This window comes from Cherax quadricarinatus, chromosome 28, assembly GCF_038502225.1.
Source record: "Cherax quadricarinatus isolate ZL_2023a chromosome 28, ASM3850222v1, whole genome shotgun sequence".
Taxonomy (NCBI): domain Eukaryota; kingdom Metazoa; phylum Arthropoda; class Malacostraca; order Decapoda; family Parastacidae; genus Cherax; species Cherax quadricarinatus.
Window position 1 is genome coordinate 24,661,816 of NC_091319.1, and position 20,467 is coordinate 24,682,282.

Genomic DNA, 20,467 nt, shown 5'->3' on the forward strand with positions numbered 1-20,467 from the left:
CCATTAGGGCTTGAGGTGTCGAGTCCTTTTCCGGGGTTAGTTCCCTTCTTCTTTTAATGCCACTAGGACCAGCTTGAGTCACTGGACCTCTGTCGCACAACATATCTGTCCAAAGAGGCCTGTACCTCCCGTTCCTTTATGACATTCCTAAAGTGTTTCACAACTTTGTCAGTGTACAGGTTGCCAACACGGCTTGCAGTAGCTGTGTCAGGGTGATTTTCATCAAAAAAGGTTTACACTTTAAGCCACATTGCACACATTTCCTTAATCTTTGAAGTAGGCAACTTCCTCAATTTCTCTATCCCCTCCTCAGGAGCAGTTTCCTTAGGTCAGGCCTCTTGCTGTTGAAGATGATCTTGCAGCTCATCATTGGTTAGTTCATCATTGTCCTCCTCCACCAACTCTTCCACATCCTCCCCACTAACCTCCAACCCCAAGGACTTCCCCAATGCCACAATTGATTCCACAACTGGCATAGGCTTCTCAGGGTTAGCCTCAAATCCTTCAAAATCCCTTTTGTCTACACATTCTGGCCACAGTTTCTTCCAAGCAGAGTTCAAGGTCCTCTTAGTCACTCCCTCCCAAGCCTTACCTATAATGTTTACACAATTGAGGATGCTAAAGTGATCTCTCCAAAACTCTCTTAGAGTCAATTGAGTTTCTGTGGTCACTACAAAGCACCTTTCAAACATAGCTTTTGTGTAGAGTTTTTTGAAGTTTGCAATGACCTGCTGGTCCATGGGCTGCAGGAGAGGAGTGGTATTAGGAGGCAAAAACTTGACCTTAATGAAGCTCATGTACCCAGAAAGTCGCTCTGCCACGTCTGAAGGATGAGCAGGAGCACTGTCTAATACCAGGAGGCACTTAAGGTCCAATTTATTTTCCAGGAGGTAATTTTTCACAGTGGGGGCAAATGCATGGTCTAACCAGGCATAGAAAAAGTCCCTAGTGACCCATGCCTTACTGTTTGCCCTCCACAGCACACACAAATTAGCCTTGAGGACATTGTTTTTCCTGAACACTCTGGGAGTTTCAGAGTGATACACCAATAAAGGCTTCACTTTGCAATCACCACTAGCATTAGCACACATCAACAGCATAAGCCTGTCTTTCATTGGCTTATGTCCTGGGAGTGCCTTTTCCTCCTGAGTAATGTAGGTCCTGCTTGGCATTTTCTTCCAAAACAGGCCTGTTTCATCACAATTAAACACTTGTTCAGGTTTCAATTCTTCACTGTCTATGTACTCCTTGAATTCCTGCACATATTTTTCAGCTGCTTTTTGGTCCAAACTGGCAGCCTCACCATGCCTTATCACACTATGTATGCCACTACGATTCTTAAATCTCTCAAACCAACCTTTGCTGGCCTTAAATTCACTCACATCACCACTAGTTGCAGTCATTTTTCTAATTAAATCATCATGCAACTTCCTAGCCTTTTCACATATGATCGCTTGAGAGATGTTATCTCCTGCTATCTGTTTTTCGTTTATCCACACCAATAACAGTCTCTCAACATCTTCTATCACTTGCGATCTCAGTTTCAAAAACATAGTTGCCCCTTTGGCAAGAACAGCTTCCTTGATTGCCGTTTTCTTGGCCACAATAGTAGCGATGGTTGATTGGGGTTTTGTGTACAACCTGGCCAGCTCGGAGACATGCACTCCAATTTCATACTTAGCAATGATCTCTTTCCTCATATCCATAGTAATTCTCACCTTTCTTGCTGTAGGGTTGGCACTAGAAGCTTTCTTGTGGCCTATGGTGACTTATTTTGCAGGTGCAATCACTAAAAACGCTGTGATAATATGAAATGTTCCAATTGCATGTTTGGATGGGACCGAGGTGGCTGGCTGGCTTGTAAACATTGGCACCCACGGGACAAGTGAGGCGTGCTCAGGCCACAAGTGAACACGTCTCGAACAGAACGAATCGCGTTGGTCGAGTTTTTTAGCGCTAGTCGAGGCAAAATTTTTGCGTTAAAATGTATCGCTAGTCGGATTTAACGTTATACGATGCCATCGTTGGTCGAGGGTCCAATGTATATCATAGCCAAATTTAAATCAAAGGCCTGCAAAAACCCCTCACAGTTGTAAACATTTATCACTTTAGTGAAAAACCAGGAAACATGATTACTGATGCACACAAGAATAAAGACCACCTACTACTAACAGGAGATTTCAACATAAACATACTACACGACCAGGACCCACAAGTAACCAAATTCACAAACACAATGAGTAACTGCCTGTTGCTACCAGCAATATCTAAACCTACAAGAATCTCCGAGACAAGCATCTCCTTAATTGACCACATCTGGACAAACACCATATCCCCTTTAAAATCAGGCATAATCACAGACAACACTACAGACCACTATCCAACCTTTCTCGTAACTAATCTGGGCAAACTGCCACAAGACATTACTAAAGTAACCTTCAGACTACATAACGAGACAGCAGTTAACAACTTTATAGCAGCTATGAATAACACTGATTGGCAAAATGAGCTCGAAACATATACAGTTATGAATGAATGTATAAATAATTTTCTAAAAAAAGCCCAATGCCTCTATAACAGACATTGCCCCAGAAAAACTAAACAGATCACAGCAGATACTGAATAATCCCTGGCTAACACCAAGCATCCTCAAATCCATTAACACAAAGCACAAATATGAAAAAACAGTATAGAATGGGTCAAATAACTAGAGAACAGTTGAAAAGTTACTCGTCAGCACTTACCAGCCTGATAAGAAGGTCAAAAAAACTGTATTATGAAAATAGATTACATAACATCAAAGGTGATATGAAAAAAACCTGGAAAACTATCTGAAATTCTTGGAACTAAAAAGTTATCCAAAAACAAAGCAATCAAACTAACAAAATCAGATGAACCCCTACTCACTCTAACCAAAACAGCAAACAGACAATGTTTTCTTCTCCACCATAGGAAAAAATCTAGCAAACAAAATACCAAGCACAAACACCCATCCATCAGACTACTTCATAGTTTTTTTTTTTTTTTTTTTTTAACAAGTCGGCCGTCTCCCACCGAGGCAGGGTGACCCAAAAAAGAAAGAAAATCCCCAAAAAGAAAATACTTTCATCATCATTCAACACTTTCACCACACTCGCACATTATCACTGCTTTTGCAGAGGTGCTCAGAATACAACAGTCTAGAAGCATACACATATAAAGATACACAACATATCCCTCCAAACTGCCAATATCCCAAACCCCTCCTTTAAAGTACTTCATAGGTACTTACCCAAATACACTATTCCTAGCTTCAACCAACCCCAGTGAAGTTACGCTCATCATAAACACCATTAAAAACAAGGCAGGAGACATAAACAACTTGCCTGCTTTTATGTACAAAAAACTTCTCAAGTACTGTCACCAATTATTGCAACGCTCTTTAACAAATCCATTGACTCATCTACCTTCCCAACAATCCTCAAAATAGCGAGGGGTCACTCCGATCCATAAAGGAGGTGACCAAGCTGACTTGAATAACTATAGACCAATATCTAACTTACCACTGCTCTCTAAAATCTTTGAAAAATTAATTCATAGACGGATCTATTCCTACCTCGTTTCACACAACATATTAAATCTTTGTCAGTTTGGATTCAGGAATAATAAAAGCACAAATGATGCTATCATACACATGCTAGAACTAATATATATCGCACTTGAAAAGAAAGAAGTCCCGCTGGGCATTTTCACTGATTTACGTAAAGCTTTCAATACAGTCGACCATGAACTGCTGTACTCCAAATTAATGCACTATGGTATCAGAGGCCATTCTCTCAACTACCTAAAGTCATACCTTAGTAACAGAACTCAATATGTGTATGCAAATGATGCAAACTCTTCCACCCAACCAATCACGGTAGGAGTCCCACAAGGAAGCGTCCTTGGACCACTCCTCTTTCTCATCTACATCAATGATCTACCGAATGCATCACAGCTACTCAAACCCATATTATTTGCAGATGACACTACATATGTCTTTTCCCACCCAAACACAGTCATACTAGCAAACACAGTCAATGCTGAATTACAGAAAATATCTGCCTGGATGATGACTAACAAACTTACCCTGAACACTGATAAAACCTATTTCATTCAGTTTGGAAACAAAGCTGCAAATGATCCAATTAACATAACGCTAAATGGATCATCAGTCACAAGACTCACAGAGGGAAAATTCCTAGGTATCCACCTTGATAGTAGCCGTAAGTTCCAGACACACATACAACAAATCACCAAGAAAATCTCCAAGACTGTAGGCATACTATCAAAGATAAGGTACTACGTTCCACAATCAGCTCTCCTGGCACTGTACCATTCACTCATATACCCTTATCTTACATATGGAATTTGTGCATGGGGATCAACAACATCCAATTGCCTAAAACCCCTAATAACCCAGCAAAAGGCAGCAGTAAGAATGTTAACAAATTCCCACTCCCACCAGCATACTCCACCAATTTTCAAAAGTCTGAATCTGCTCACCATTAAGAACATCCATACTTATTTATGTGCCTACTACATACACAGAACAATACACACAAATATAAACCCCCCACTCAAACTTCTCCTCACCAACCTAAACAGGACACATGACCACAACACAAGACACACATCTCTTTTTGATATACCTCGTGTCCATATCACACTGTGTAAAAACTCTATGCACATAAAGGGCCCCAAAATATGGAATTCATTACCAGAAGATATTAAAGTAACCCAGTCTGAAAATCAATTTAAGACTCTTCTCAAAAGCCACTTAATCACCCTAGACTAAATGCTAAATGCTCAGTACACACTTACTCACCTATGTACTCCCACATAATAACTGAAACTATCACATTGAACCTTTTATCCATTGTTGACAGGAATATAATTGAATCATTGTTTTCACAAAAAGCATTTTTGAATATAAATATATCCTTGTATTATACAAATTTTGATTAATTTATAATTAATATTCTACTGTACAACTATGAAATAATTACTATCCTACTGTACAACTATGATAAACTCCTTAGTATTAAGTAGACTGTAAGCCAATAATGTTAAGTTGGCCCATAATGCCTAGGCATAATAGAGGCTCTCTTTGCATTGCAACCCACTATTGTAAATACAAAATCTCAATGTACTGTTTGCAAAGACATAAAATAAATAAATAAATAAATAACAGTACTGGAAACTATTAATTCACAGCAACACAAAAGCTACAATCATTCACCTCAGTAAGTAGAGTCACATCAACCCTTTCCACATCACACAATTCCTTGTCAACAAGCAACTACAATTAGAATCTCAGATAAGATACTGTAGTTATTTGCACTTAGTTGATAATTAAAAAAATATTTGTTTAGCAAATTCCCTATGTTTTCACTTTACATACTGCTAATTTCTACAAGTCACCAATTTTCAGGAATGTATCCTATGTGTTATGAGAAGATTTACTGTATTATTTTATCTTATTTCATTAAATGAAAAGATATTTTGTACAAGTTCGTTTCATGCATGTGTGGTGGACTCCACTTAGTTTAGTCAAGAACTGAACATTTATAAGTTCCATTAGTCTGTTGTAGAGAAAGGGGAGGGAAAAGCTTTGACATACACGATCAAGGTTGACTTACTGCTGCTAAAGCACAAGCTTAACCAAGCCACAACCTTCTTGTCACATGCCCAGGCATGTACTTGCCCACACCACAACCCTCCCTACCACATGCCAAGGTACCTGTTACCCACACCACAACCCTCCCTGCCACATGCCCAGGTACCTGTTACCTGCACTACAACCCTCCTTGCCACATGCCCAAGTACCTTTTACCCACTCTACAACCCTCCCTGCTACATGCCCAGGTACCTATTACCCATATAACAACCCTCCCTGTCACATACCCAGGTACCTGTTACCCACACTATAACCCTCCCTGCCACATGCCCAGGTACCTGTTACCCATACTACATGCCTCCTTGCCACATGCCCAGGTACCTGTTACCCCACACTATAACCCTCCCTGCCACATGCCCAGGTACCTGTTACCCACACTACAACTATCCCTGCCACACACCAAAAACACAAGGTGCTATCAAAAAACCTCCAGAACTGACTTGAAAAAATATATACAAGTTGTCTCCCACAAAGTACTATCCCTGGGATGCTATTCACTGATCCCGTCACCTATGCCACTTCACAAAAGATTTCTGGAACCCTTCTTTCTTAACAGCATCTAGCATGGTCCATGATTTTGCTTGAATCTCCTCCACTTCGTTAAAACCCCATTCCTTAACTACTATTTTTATTTTGGGGGAAGAGTAAGAAGTCACAGAGGGGTTAGATCTGGGGAGCAGGGAGGATGGGGGATAACCTCCATTTTGGGGAATGGGGGAGCCAAAAATGCAATGGTGTTTCTAGTCTTGAGCCAGCAAGCAGGGCACATTTTACAGCCACTTGCCTTATCTTCAAATTCTGTCAAAATGCTTTGAAAATTGGCAAAAATCGAATATTTCCTCTACTCTGAGCCCAATTTCAAGTTGCTTCCGTCTTGAAAGCAACCAAAATCATCTAAATTTCAGTAGTATGCCTTCCATTCTATCAAATGATATCAAGAAACAGCCAATAAAACCATCCTAGAAAACACCTCAAATTTGCTATTTTAAACCAGACACATGGTCAGTATTTTGCTTTTCCCATAATACACCATGTGTGGCAGGATTTTTTTATACTGTGCACACTCACCGTGCAGACCCATTCTCTCTTACCTAGGGCAAAATTTAAAGCTCACAGCTCATCCGAGTGAGTTGAGCTCATGATATAGAACTGTGTGAGGGACCCTGGCCTCAATGACATAGTTCTATGTGATGGCCAATGAAAGGGTTAATGATAAGCACTGAATACATCACCCACACCTGCACATCAACCTATATATCATCCACACCTTTTCCTCCTATACCTACATCACCCAAACCTGGTCATTCTCCACATGCATTCCCACATTTACATCACTCACACCTGCTGCTTCATCACATATACATCACCCACACCTGCTGCTTCATCACATATACATCACCCACACCTGCTGCTTCATCACATATACATCACCTACACCTGCTGCTTCATCACATATACATCACCCACACCTGCTGCTTCATCACATATACATCACCCACACCTGCTGCTTCATCACATATACATCACTCACACCTTCTGCTTCATCACATATACATCACTCACACCTTCTGCTTCATCACATATACATCACCTACACCTGCTGCTTCATCACATATACATCACCCACACCTGCTGCTTCATCACATATACATCACCCACACCTGCTGCTTCATCACATATACATCACCCACACCTGCTGCTTCATCACATATACATCACCTACACCTGCTGCTTCATCACATATACATCACCTACACCTGCTGCTTCATCACATATACATCACCCACACCTTCTGGAACAGAAGGAGGGAGGGACAGAAAGGGAGGGTGGGTGGGTGGAAGGGATAGGGATAGGGTGAAAGGGATAGGGAGGGAGAGGGTGAAAAGGATAGGGAGAGGGGGTGGAAGGGATAGGGAAGGAGAGGATGGAAGGGACAGGGAAGGAAAGGATGGAAGGGATAGGGAAGGAGAGAATGGAAGGGATAGGAAGAGAGGGTGGAAGGGTCAGTGGAAAGAATGCTTCACTTTATTATAATATTTTTAATTACATATACAGAATTAAATTTATAACTTACCTCTTCATCTTCTTCATCTTGTTCTCCATTTTCTTCATCCTCTTCATCTTGGTCTCTATTTTCTTCATCCTCATCATCTTGTTCACCATTGTCTTCCTCTTCTTCTTGCTCCCCAATATCACCATCCTCCTCTTCATCCTGTTCTATATTATCTTCCTCCATTTCTTCCTCTTGTTCTGTGATGTTTTCTTCTTCCTCATCTTCACTACTAATTTTATAATTCTTCCTCTTATTTGTTACTCTTCGTGTGCTATGTCTGTAAGAAATTTGTAAGCTAGTACTAAGGCTTCAACTGAAGGTAAGTAAATGAACTTGCAGGTAAATGCTAATATGAGCATTGTGTGAATACAAGATCTTTTTTTAAGGCATACAGTACCATGATCAATAAATATTTAATGCTGTAAAGTCTTTATTAGTACACTTCACCCATGGGTTAGCTTTATCAAGTACTTATTGCTGAAAAGTTACACGAATAAAGACTTCACTGCATTAAGTGTAACATTTTCACTTATCAGTACACCATTATTCAGTATACACACAGCACTATGTCAGAACACTGTATTTAACAGATAAAATTCATATGATCAAACTGTTTCAATTTTTTTTTAACACGCTGGTTGTCTCCCATCAAGGCCGGGTGACCCAAAAAAGAAACACTTTCACCATCATTCATACATAAATCACTGTCTTTGCAGAGGCGCTCAGATACGACAGTTGTGATGTCATTCCAAACAGCAAATACTGTGGAATTTTGGTGTTCATATGCCCTGATTTTTGTAGGATTCAGTTTTTGATGACTTTTTTCATCAAAAATTTCTCCCAGTTTTCGTACATCCGCTCGGTTTTCGAAGAGTTGACAATGGTCCTCTGTACCAAATGCATCCGCCTGCCTGCACCCACACACAAAGCATCCCACGCATTCTAACTCAGTCTGGCTTTGTTTCTTGTTGAGTGAGCATTGTGAGAATGTGCCTTCTTCAGTGAATAAGGATGTATGCAAAGTGAAATGAATTGCAAAGCTTTGTGGAGAAATATCACCCTAACAAAGCTGTTGCAAGCCGTGTCTGCAACATGCTCAACGACAATGCCTTGTCCCATTTTAGGCAAATCTTAAAGAGTAGCCAGAAACAGACCTCTCTGGACAGATTTTTTGTGCGACTGGGGTCCTGTGACTCTCAAGCTGGGCCTAGTACCCGTAAAAAAAAAAAAAAAAAAAAAAAAAAAAAAAAAAAAAAAAAAAAAAAAAAAAAAAAAAACAAAAACAAAAACAAAAAAAAAAAAGGGAAGTAACCCCAGATAGGGCCTTGATACCTGAAGTCCTTAAGGAGGAAAAGATTCCCTTTCCAAATAATAACCTCTCCTCCTCCTTCTTCCCTCCTCGCCATCTTCCATATGCCAACAAGAGTCTTCAATAAAGGTAAAAGTGATGTTAAATGTTCATTTATCCATTTCATTAGTCATTCATATTTATTTCTCATTGTTTTCTATATGTATAGCTATAGGGGGTAAAGGAGGTTTTGTGTGCGAGGGGCTTGAACTTCCAGCAGGCATGCGTGAGCGTGTTTGATATGAGTGAATGGAGACGAATGGTTTTTAATACTTGACGTGCTGTTGGAGTGTGAGCAAAGTAACATTTATGAAGGGGTTCAGGGAAACCGGCAAGCCGGACTCGAGTCCTGGAGATGGGAAGTACAGTGCCTGCACTCTGAAGGAGGGGTGTTAATGTTGCAGTTTAAAAACTGTAGTGTAAAGCACCCTTCTGGCAAGACAGTGATGGAGTGAATGATGGTCAAAGTTTTTCTTTTTCGGGCCACCCTGCCTAGGTGGGAATCGGCCAGTGTGATAATAAAAAAAATAATAAAATAATAATGTATAGCTATAGTTATTCTCAAAAAAATGTACTTTGTGTTAATATTTTTGGGTGTCTGGAACAGATTAATTAGATTTACATTATTTCTTATGGGAAATATTGCTTCAGTTTTCAAACAATTCGTTTTTTTTCGGACTTTCTGGAACGAATTAATCACGAAAACCGAGGTTCCACTGTATCTCAAACCCATCCTTTAAAGTACAGGCAATGTACTTTCCAGGACTCAAGTCCAGCTAACCGGTTTCCCTGAATCCATTCACAAAATATTACCCTACTCACACTCCAACAGCACGTCTAAGTCTCAAAAACCATTCGTCTCCATTCATTCCTATGTAACATGCTCACACATGCCTGCTGTGTGTCCATGCCCCTTGCATCGTGTGTAATTTCAACACTTTACAAATGTATTCTAATAGTACAGTGGACCCTCGACCAACGATGGCATCGTCTAACGTTAAATCCAACTAGCGATACATTTTAACGCAAAAATTTTGCCTCGACTAGCGCTAAAAAACTTGACCAACACGATTTGTTCCATTCGAGACGCGTCCACTTGTGGCCAGTGTTTACAAGTCAGCCAGCCACTGCGGTCCCATCCAAATATACAATCAGAACATTTCATATTATCACAGCATTTTTAGTGATTGCACCTGCAAAATAAGTCACCATGGGCCCCAAGAAAGCTTCTAGTGCCAACCCTACAGCAAAAAGGGTGAGAATTACTATGGATATGAAGAAAGAGATCATTGCTAAGTATGAAAGTGGAGTGCTTGTCTCCGAGCTGGCCAGGTTGTACACAAAACCCCAATCAACCATCGCTACTATTGTGGCCAAGAAAAGGGCAATCAAGGAAGCTGTTCTTGTCAAAGGTGCAAGTATGTTTTTGAAACTGAGATCGCAAGTGACAGAAGATGTTGAGAGACTGTTATTGGTGTGGATAAATGAAAAACAGATAGTAGGAGATGGAATCTCTCAAGCGATCATATGTGAAAAGGCTAGGAAGTTGCATGACGATTTAAATAGAAAAATGCTGCAACTAGTGGTGATGTGAGTGAATTTAAGGCCAGCAAAGGTTGGTTTGAGAGATTTAAGAATCGTAGTGGCATACATAGTGTGATAAGGCATGGTGAGGCTGCCAGTTTGGACCAAAAAGCAGCTGAAAAATATGTGCAGGAATTCAAGGAGTACATAGACAGTGAAGAATTGAAACCTGAACAAGTGTTTAATTGTGACACTGACAATGTTGTGAAACACTTTAGGAATGTCATAAAGGAATGGGAGGTACAGGCCTCTATGGACAGATATGTTGTGCAACAGAGGTCCAGTGACTCTCAAGCTGGTCCTAGTGGCATTAAAAGAAGAAGGGAAGTAACCCCGGAAAAAAACTTGACACCTCAAGTCCTAATGGAAGGGGATTCCCCTTCTAAACACTAACACTATCCACACTCTCCCCTCCTCCCATCCCATCAATCATCACCAGATCTTCAATAAAGGCAAGTGTCATGTAATTGTACATGTCTTCTTCAGTTTGTGTGTATTAAAATTAATCTTTCATGTGGTAATTTTTTTTTTTCAATACTTTTGGGTGTCTTGCACGGATTAATTTGATTTCCATTATTTCTTATGGGGAAAATTAACTCGACTAACGATAATTTCGATTAACGATGAGCTCTCAGGAATGGATTAATATCGTTGGTCGAGGGTCCACTGTATATTTTTGTAATTATATAATTACAAAAAGGACCTGCCTAGTATGGACCAACAGGCCTGCTGCAGTGTTCCCCCTTTCTTATGATCTTGTGTTCTTAAATTTTTTCATTCTCAATAACTATACAGAAAAAATACTACCCACAGTCCCCTTCACTTTGCACAGATTATGTATTAATTCCTATAAACAAAAGTTTTATATTTTCCAAATTTATTGTATTAATTAACCTTTCAGTTCTTCATCCATTTACTGCTTTTTCTGTTGAAAACGAGCTAAACCTATGTGGGCTATTTAGTACAAAGAGTGATGGTGGTTTGATCCTACAATCGCTAATTGTGAGAAAGACTTGCTACTATAACTGTACTCTTCTCAATCCATCATTTTCTTTAAGTGTATTTATGCCTACCGGCCAAGTTATTAGATGGGTTGCTGAAATTCCTTTTATCTGAACTGTCATATCTGCATACCTCTGCAAAGACAGTGATTATGTGTGAATGATGGTGAAAGTATTTCTGTTTTAGGTCACCCTGCCTTGATGGGAGACGGTGAGCGTGTTGAAAAACAATTTTTTTTTTTTAACACCGACCATTTCCCATCGAGGCAGGGTGACCCAAAAAGAAACACCCAAAAACAATGAAAAAACTTTCATTATTCAACACTTTCACCATTATTCATACACAATAATCGTCTTTGCAGGTACGACAGTTTAGATGTCACTCCAAACTGCTAATATCCTAAACCCCTCCTTTAAAGTGCAGGCATTGTATTTCCCATTTCCAGGACTCAAGTCCAGCTAACCGGTTTTCCTGAACCCCTTCACAAAATATTACCTTGCTCACACTCCAACAGGTTGTCAGGTCCCAAAAAACCATTTGTCTCCATTCACTCCTATCTAACACGCTCACACATGCTTGCTGGAAGTCCAAGCCCCTCACTCACAAAACCTCCTTTACCCCCTCCCTCCAATCTTTTTGCGACAACCCCTACCATGCCTTCCTTCCTCAACGGATTTATACGCTCTCCAAGTCATTCTACTTTGTTCCATTCTCTATAAATGACCAAACCACCTCAACAGCCCTCTGACTAATACTTTTAGTAACTCCACACCTCCTAATTTCCACACTGCAAATTCTCTGCATAATATTTAAACCACACATTGCCCTTAGACACGACATCTCCACAGCCTCCAGCCGCCTCTTCACTGCAGCATTTACTCTGATTCTAATTATATTTTTTCTTATACATTCTTCCTCTCACTTTACATTTACAAGATCTGCTTTCATCTTTTACTATACCACTTTGTCTCTATGTACATTTCCTCCCAACCTTGCACTGGTGCACACCACACCACTCGTCCATTTACAACCTCGAGTGGTTAGGTTTGTCACCTTCCCTTAATTATGATTACAAGAATATTAATTACAAACCTTAATCTAGGTGGGGCCATATAGTCACAATCATCTTCATTGTCGTCGTCATCATCATCATCCTCCTCCTCCTCGTTGTCATCATCTGTTTCCATATACTTTCTACGAGAAGTACCTCTGAGAGTCCTACCATGACTTTTACTACGATTTCTGACATGTTTCTGAGCATTCTTTTTCTTGCTGGAACCTTTGAAAGTACTTTTTCTCTCAGAAACCTAGGAAGAAAGATGTTTATGTATCATTAAAAACTACAACCTGCAGGACAGGTTGATCAACAAGTAGGAATGACAAAGATAAGTAGGTGGGTTTGTATTTGAAGAGGAATAAGAGTATGGGTGAAGCTTCCAAAGTCAAGCAATTTTAAAATTCAAAATTTTAAATTTTAAAATTGAGCCCTGGAAATGTGAAGTACAATGCCTGCACTCTAAAGGAGGGGTTTGGGATACTGGCAGTTTGGAGAGTTATATTGTGTATTTTTATACATATATACATATACATATATACATATATTTATACATATATACAATCTATAGGGGAAGGAAGGCGGGGTAGGGGTCGTCCTCGAAAGGGTTGGAGAGAGGGGGTAAAGGAGGTTTTGTGGGCGAGGGGCTTGGACTTCCAGCAAGCGTGCGTGAGCGTGTTAGATAGGAGTGAATGGAGACGAATGGTACTTGGGACCTGACGATCTGTTGGAGTGTGAGCAGGGTAATATTTAGTGAAGGGATTCAGGGAAACTGGTTATTTTCATATAGTTGGACTTGAGTCCTGGAAATGGGAAGTACAATGCCTGCACTTTAAAGGAGGGGTTTGGGATATTGGCAGTTTGGAGGGATATGTTGTGTATCTTTATATGTGTATGCTTCTAGACTGTTGTATTCTGAGCACCTCTGCAAAAACAGTGATAATGTGCGAGTGTGGTGAAAGTGTTGAATGATGATGAAAGTATTTTCTTTTTGGGGATTTTCTTTCTTTTTTTGGGTCACCCTGCCTCGGTGGGAGACGGCCGACTTGTTGAAGAAAAAAAAAAAAAAAAAAAAAAAAAAAAAAAAAAAAAACTTCCAAACTGTTGTATTCTGGGCACCTCTGCAAAAATAGTGATTATGTGAGTGAGGTGAAAGTGTTGAATGATGATGAAAGTATTTTCTTTTTGGGGATTTTCTTTCTTTTTTTGGGTCACCCTGCTTCGGTGGGAGACGGCCGACTTGGGGGAAAAAAAAAAAAGTTAGATAAGAGAACAAGTGCAACTAATGACAATTTATTGTGGCAACATCTTGCTCTCCAGGAGCTTTGCCAAGATGCAACAGCTTGACAAAGCTCCTGAAGAGTAAAACATTGCCACAGTAAAATGTCACATTCATATTCATTCATATATTTTATTTGGACATGATACATAGTTGTACAATGAATTATAGTAGTTGGGTGAACATGCCAAAAGCCCCTTGTATGCAGAGCATTATGGGCAGGCATAAAATTAACAAGCAATGAAAGGTTCAGTGTTAAAAATTACAGTAAACAATTTACAGTATGAAGTAAAATTGAGTATTTGAAACAATGAAATTTGAACATATTGATACTGAAGCATTATAGTTGTACAAACGTGTCACATTACAATGTATAACAAAGGATGACCAAATTGCTATAGTTGCACTTGTATCCTTTTACCTAACAATTTTAAGATTAAGAATAAAATTTTGTAAATAAACAGTTACATAAAATGCACTTCTTCCTCACAATCTATGGTTTCATAAAGCACTTATTCACTATTTCATTAAAGACCCAAACTTACAATTTACTTTGTAGATTTACTGTAATAAAAGTACCTTCAGTCTTATAGTTAAAACCCTTTGAGGTCCAAGATTTTTCTATTTTTTTTTTTTTTCTTATGAAATGGTAGAGAATCTTTTTCTGAAGGTAATAAAACAAAAAGTATGAAATTTGATGGAAAACTGATGAAATTACACTAGTGCAAATTTTACTGCATCAGCGACATTTACGCATCGGCGATTTTGCCCAATTTGACTCCTATTTTAGGCCAATTGCATTATTCCAGTTGACCAAAGTCTTAGCTATTTCACTAGTATTACTTCTATTTTATTGATTGAGCACAAGAAACTACCCAATCAATTACCCAATAAAGTGATCAGATATTGGTAATTTTGCCCATTTCACATAAAGTTCAAAATATTCCAATTTCAAAATGAGGTCCAGCTAACCTGAGTTGTTACTAGTACAGTCATCCATTTCTTAAATGAGTGTTCACTTAGTGGGGGAAGAAAAAACCTTACTTCATTAACAACTAAATTTGCTAGGTCCAAACTTTGTCTCGATTCACTACCACTTCCTTGAACAGACTAAGAGATATTATCAAAGACACACTTGATGTTTTCACAACATCTTGTTAATTATTACTGTAATGTGGTGAGAAATAGAGGCAACTTTCAGAAAGTGCCTTATATTCCATGAGGTTACTGACAATGTAAGAGGCAAAGATGTCTCTAGTGCTGCCAGATGTAGACTGGATGACTTAGAAATTCTTACTTTTGCTGACACCTATATCATAAAAAATTAGCTGACGACATCTTCAAAATTAGCTGATGCCAACCGATCTTCAGTTTTAGACATACCATCAAAATTGGACAATTTAAACAACAATAGCATTAAAATTACCTAATACAAGAGAGCCCTGCTTTGCAGCACTTCGCTTTACAGCTTTACTAATACAGTAGTTCCCCTCATATCCGAAGGGGATACGTTCAAGGACCTACCGTGGATATCCAAAATTGTAGTGAACCCTATATAGAAGTCATTTTCCGTTGACATACATACCAATAAGTAGAGAATTAGCACTTTTTCATTGATGTGAAGCACTGCAAGGCTTCTATTAGGTTCTGAAGAACTACCAACATTACTACTTTTGTGCCATTATTTAGTAAAATTAAGGGTTATTTTTTGGGCCTCGGAAAACCGTGGGTAACTGAAATGGTGGAAAATGAATCTACAGATATGGGGAGGTGGAGGGTTCTACCATATAGCAGTTTTCAGTTATACCCTTTTTTTTTTCCTTCATCAAACTGGCCGTTTCACACCGAGGCAGGGTGGCCCAAAAAAGAAAAATAAAAGTTTCTGTTTTTAACTTTAGTAATGTATACAGGAGAAGGGGTTACTAGCCCCTTGCTCCCGGCATTTTAGTCGACTCTACGACATGCAAGGCTTACGGATGAAAATATTTTAGGGCAAGTAATGTGTATACTGTATGCATATTTTTGGCCTAGCTATATTGCTCAGTTAATATATGATAGTGTAAACACAATATTAGGCGGCTTTTACATTCATTGGAAAAGAAAAAAAATCAGAAGGGGGGGGGGGGGGAAGAATGGAAGCAGAGGGGGTGGAAAAAGGGAAAGGGGGGGGAGGGGTAAAAGGGAAGAGGGGGCATGATTCACTTTACAGTGGTAGCTCGGAATTGAACCTGCTGTATAAGCAGGGCCTGCCTGATACTCTATTTTTGGTCTATGCCAATACCATCAAAATTAGCCGATACCAATACTTTGACACAGCCCTAGTAACTTGGTTACTGCTCATTACCTATATACATTTGTAAAGTAAAAATAATTTATGTTAACCTATCCTAAACTAGAATAAATAATTTGGTTTCTATTTATATCACCCAGAAATTGACACATTTAACAAGTGTAACAATAAAAATTTTTACTCAGAGGATAAATTGTATAAATACAACATAAAAGAAAGATTTATTATTATAAAATGTATAGGCTCTTGAAATTTCAAAATATGAAAAACCCTACTTTACAAGATCATTACTTCTTGTCACCAGGTAAAAATTAATGTACCGTATTTCCTCTGGCCCACAGTATATGTACTGTACATACATGATAAAATGCTAAACAAAAATAACAACAACACGACTGATGTACACAAAAGGTTATTATAGTTGTGTGCTTACCAATTCTTCTTCGCTGTTTGACTGGTATCTAGTTCTAGTTGTCCTAATGTTTTTATAGCCCCTCCTCTTTCTTGCATTACAGTCTACACATGCCCAGTCCTTCCTGTAAGATAAAAGGATAACACACTAAATTTGAATGACACCAACATAGCTGTTGTAAGCCTTTAGACAAACACTAAGATATACATTCTTTCATTATCATCACTCTTCTGGTTTCATTAAGACAAATTAAGAACATGCAACATCAGGATCATGTCCTTAATAGTCAAAATACATTAATCCAAACAAGCCGAGGTCCAGTTTCCTCTTAATACCAAAATTACATAAAAGAGACAATATATATAAATGTAAGTACTGTACCTGAAAACAAACGATATTTTTTCTATTAAGCCACAGTACAGCCTCTCCTCACTTAGTGACGTTCTCATTTGCCGACGACTCGGACTTACGACGGGCTCTCTGACCAGTATACATACCTAAATGATGTATATTAGAGATGATTTCTTCTATTCTGTTTATTACAATATACAGTGCACTACTGTATAAACATTTAAAAATACGTGGTACCTTGGGATACGAACTTATTTTGTTCCAGAAGGCTGTTCAAGTGCTGACACCGAATGAATTTGTTCCCATAAGGAATAATGTAAAGTAGATTAATCCATTTCAGACCCCCAAAATACACTTAGAAAAACACTTTCATAAATACACTTACATAATTGTTCACATTTTGAGCTGTTCGTATCCCGAGGTACCACTGTATACTAAAAATGCTATAAATGGCGCAATGGTGACATTAAAACAATATCAAAGATGGTTGATACAAACTCGCTACCATTATAGTATGCTCGTTTAGCGATGAATTCGTTTACCGACGTGGTCTTAGGAATGGAACTCTGTGAGGAGAGGCTGTGCTAAAGCAAGGAAGCTAGAAGCCACAGAGATATAATGTTCAAGAGCAATGTGTGGTGCGAATATAATGCGAAGAATTTGGAACACAAGACAATAAAAAGTAATGTGGGGTCACCAAGGTTATTCAGAGTTGAAGTGGGATTGTAAAGATGGTCTAGGAATATGAAGAATGGAGAAGGATAGGATGACAACAAAAGGATGTATAATTTGGGATAGAAGGTAGGAGTGGGGGTCATCCTAGGAATGGTAAGAGGGGGGGGGGGGGAAGAGTAGAGGAGGCACTGGGTTTCAGGGCCTTGAGCTTCCAGCAAGCTTGTGCGAGCAAGTCAGATAGGAGTAAATGGAAACAAGTGGTTTTTAATTAACCCTTTGACTGTTTCGGCCGTACTATGTATGTCTTATGAGCCAGTGTTTTGGACGTATATATACTCAATAATTCTAGCGGCTTCAAATCAAGCAGGAGAAAGCTGGTAGGTCCACATGTGAGAGAATGGGCCTGTGTACACTGCATAAAAAAAATCCTGCAGCATGCAGTGCATGAGAAAAATAAAAAAACTCCGACCACGTTTTCGGATTAAAACGCCGAATTTGAGGTGTATTTTCGTATAGTATTTATAGTTGTATTCTCGTTCTTTTGATCTCATTTAATAGAATGGAAAACATATTACAGAAATATAGATGATTTTGATTAGTTTCACAATGAAAACGACCTCAAAATTGAGCTCAAAGTAGTGGAAATATTCAATTTTTACCAATGTTCAAGAGTAAGCAAATCACACCACACGTCCAATACACGTCAACTCGGGAGTCAAATATTCTTTCACTAGTGTACTGATATTATTCATACCATTTTTACAATAATGCAATAGTATGCATAACAGTAGATCTATTTTTTGTGAATAAAAAAATCAAAATAGAAAGCAAGAGCAATACATGAGGGGCCCAGAGACGTGACTAATGAACAGATGATACGTTATTTTTAGTGCCAAGAATATCTGCACTGTTTATTCGGGACCCTATTTTGAAATTGGCATCTTTTTTTAATTTGCGTGAAATTGGCCAAATTGCCAATTCTGACCATTTTATTGGATGGTTGAAATCGGTAAATGGGCAGTTTCTTGTACTCAATTGATAGAAAAAATGGAGTTCTAAAGAAATAGCTACGAGTTTGGTAGACTGGAACAATGGAATTGGCTGAAAATAGGATGATACGTAAATGTCGCCGTGGTCGCTAACTTCATGAGAGCATAATTCCATAAGTTTTCCATCAAATTTCGTACTTTTTCCTGTCATTATCATCAAGATTCTCTATCATTTCATATTTTTTTTTTTCCAAATATTTTGCGACTCCAGGAGACACTTCAGGATTTGGGGTTGTGACAGTCAAAGGGTTAAGAAGCATAGTGGCATACACAGTGTGGTAAGGCATGGCGAGGCTGCAAGTTCTGACAAATGTGCAGCTGAAAAATTTGTTCATGAATTCAAGGTGTACGTAGAGGATGAAGGATTCCTCCCATAACAAGTGTTCATTTGTAACAAAATAGGCCTCTTTTGGAAGAAAATACCAGAGGACCTACATCACACAGGAGGAAAAGGCACTACCAGGACTCTAGCCTATGAAAGACAGGCAAACTGAATCTATCGATTGAGTACAAGAAACCACATATTTACCAATTTCAACTACCCAATAAAGTGGTCAGAAATTGGAAATTTGGCCAATTTCATGCAAATTAAAAAATGTCAATTTCAAAATAGGGTCCAGAATGAACAATGAAGACATTCCTGGCACTAAAATAACACTTTCTCTGTTCATCAGTTATGTCTCCAGGCCCCTGTTATAATACTCTTGCTTTCTATTTTGAATTTTTATTCAAACAAAAAGTAGAAGATCTACCATTATGCAGACTACTGCAATATTGTAATAATTGTATGGATAACATCAACCCATTCGTGACTGCATATTAGAATGGCTAGTTGAACATTTATTGGACAAACTCTTAAACATCAGCAAAAATCGAACATTTCTGCCTCTGAGCTCCATTTCAAAGTAAAACCAATCAAAATCACCTCTATTTCCATAATATACAGTGGACCCTTGCCTAACAAACGCATTGCATAACGTTGAATCCGCCTAATGAAGCTTTTGAGCGTCAAAATTTTGCCCAGCCTAACGATAAAAAACTTGCCCAACGTGATTCGTCCAGGACGCGTCCCACGTGTGGCCTGAGTGCGCCTCAGCTGCCCTGTAGGTGCCAGTGTTTACAAGCCAGCCAGTGCGGTCACATCTATGCATACATTCGGTACACTTCACCTTATCCCAGTGTTTTTAGTGCTTATAACTGCTAAATAAGTCACCATAAGCCCCAAGAATGCTTCTAGTGCCAACCCTGTGATAAAAAGGGTGAGAATTAGTATGGAAATCAAGAAAGAGATAATTGCAAAGTACAAAGGTGGTGTGCATGTCTCAGAGCTGGCCAGGTTGTATACCAAATCCCAATCAACCATTGCTACTATTTTGGCCAACAAAACGGCAATCAAGGAAGCTGTTCTTGCAAAAGGTGCAAGTCTGTTTTCGAAACAGAGATCGCAAGTGATAGAAGATGTTGAGAGACTGTTATTGGTGTGTATAAATGAAAAACAGATAGCAGGAGATAGCATCTCAGCGATCGTATGTGAAAAGGCAAGGCAGTTTCATGATGATTTAACCATTTCAGGGTTTCTGACGTACTAGTACGGCTTACGCACCAGGGTTTTTGACGTACTAATACGCCTAAATTCTAGCGCCCTCAAATCTAGTGAGAGAAAGCTGGTAGG

The 20,467-nt window shown here is 39.0% G+C and overlaps 1 protein-coding gene across 3 annotated transcripts in view; it reads right to left on the minus strand.

Moving 5' to 3' along the window:
• LOC128693317 (tyrosine-protein kinase BAZ1B) overlaps positions 1-20,467 on the minus strand; it is a 304,346-nt gene that overhangs the window by 35,975 nt on the left and 247,904 nt on the right. For all 3 annotated transcript variants that reach the window (XM_053782935.2, XM_053782936.2, XM_053782937.2), the window contains 3 exons: positions 16,742-16,844; positions 12,778-12,992; positions 7,773-8,028 (listed from right to left, as the gene is read on the minus strand). In XM_053782935.2, the coding sequence (XP_053638910.1) occupies positions 7,773-8,028; positions 12,778-12,992; positions 16,742-16,844 (574 nt within the window). The remainder of the gene's footprint in view (positions 1-7,772; positions 8,029-12,777; positions 12,993-16,741; positions 16,845-20,467) is intronic.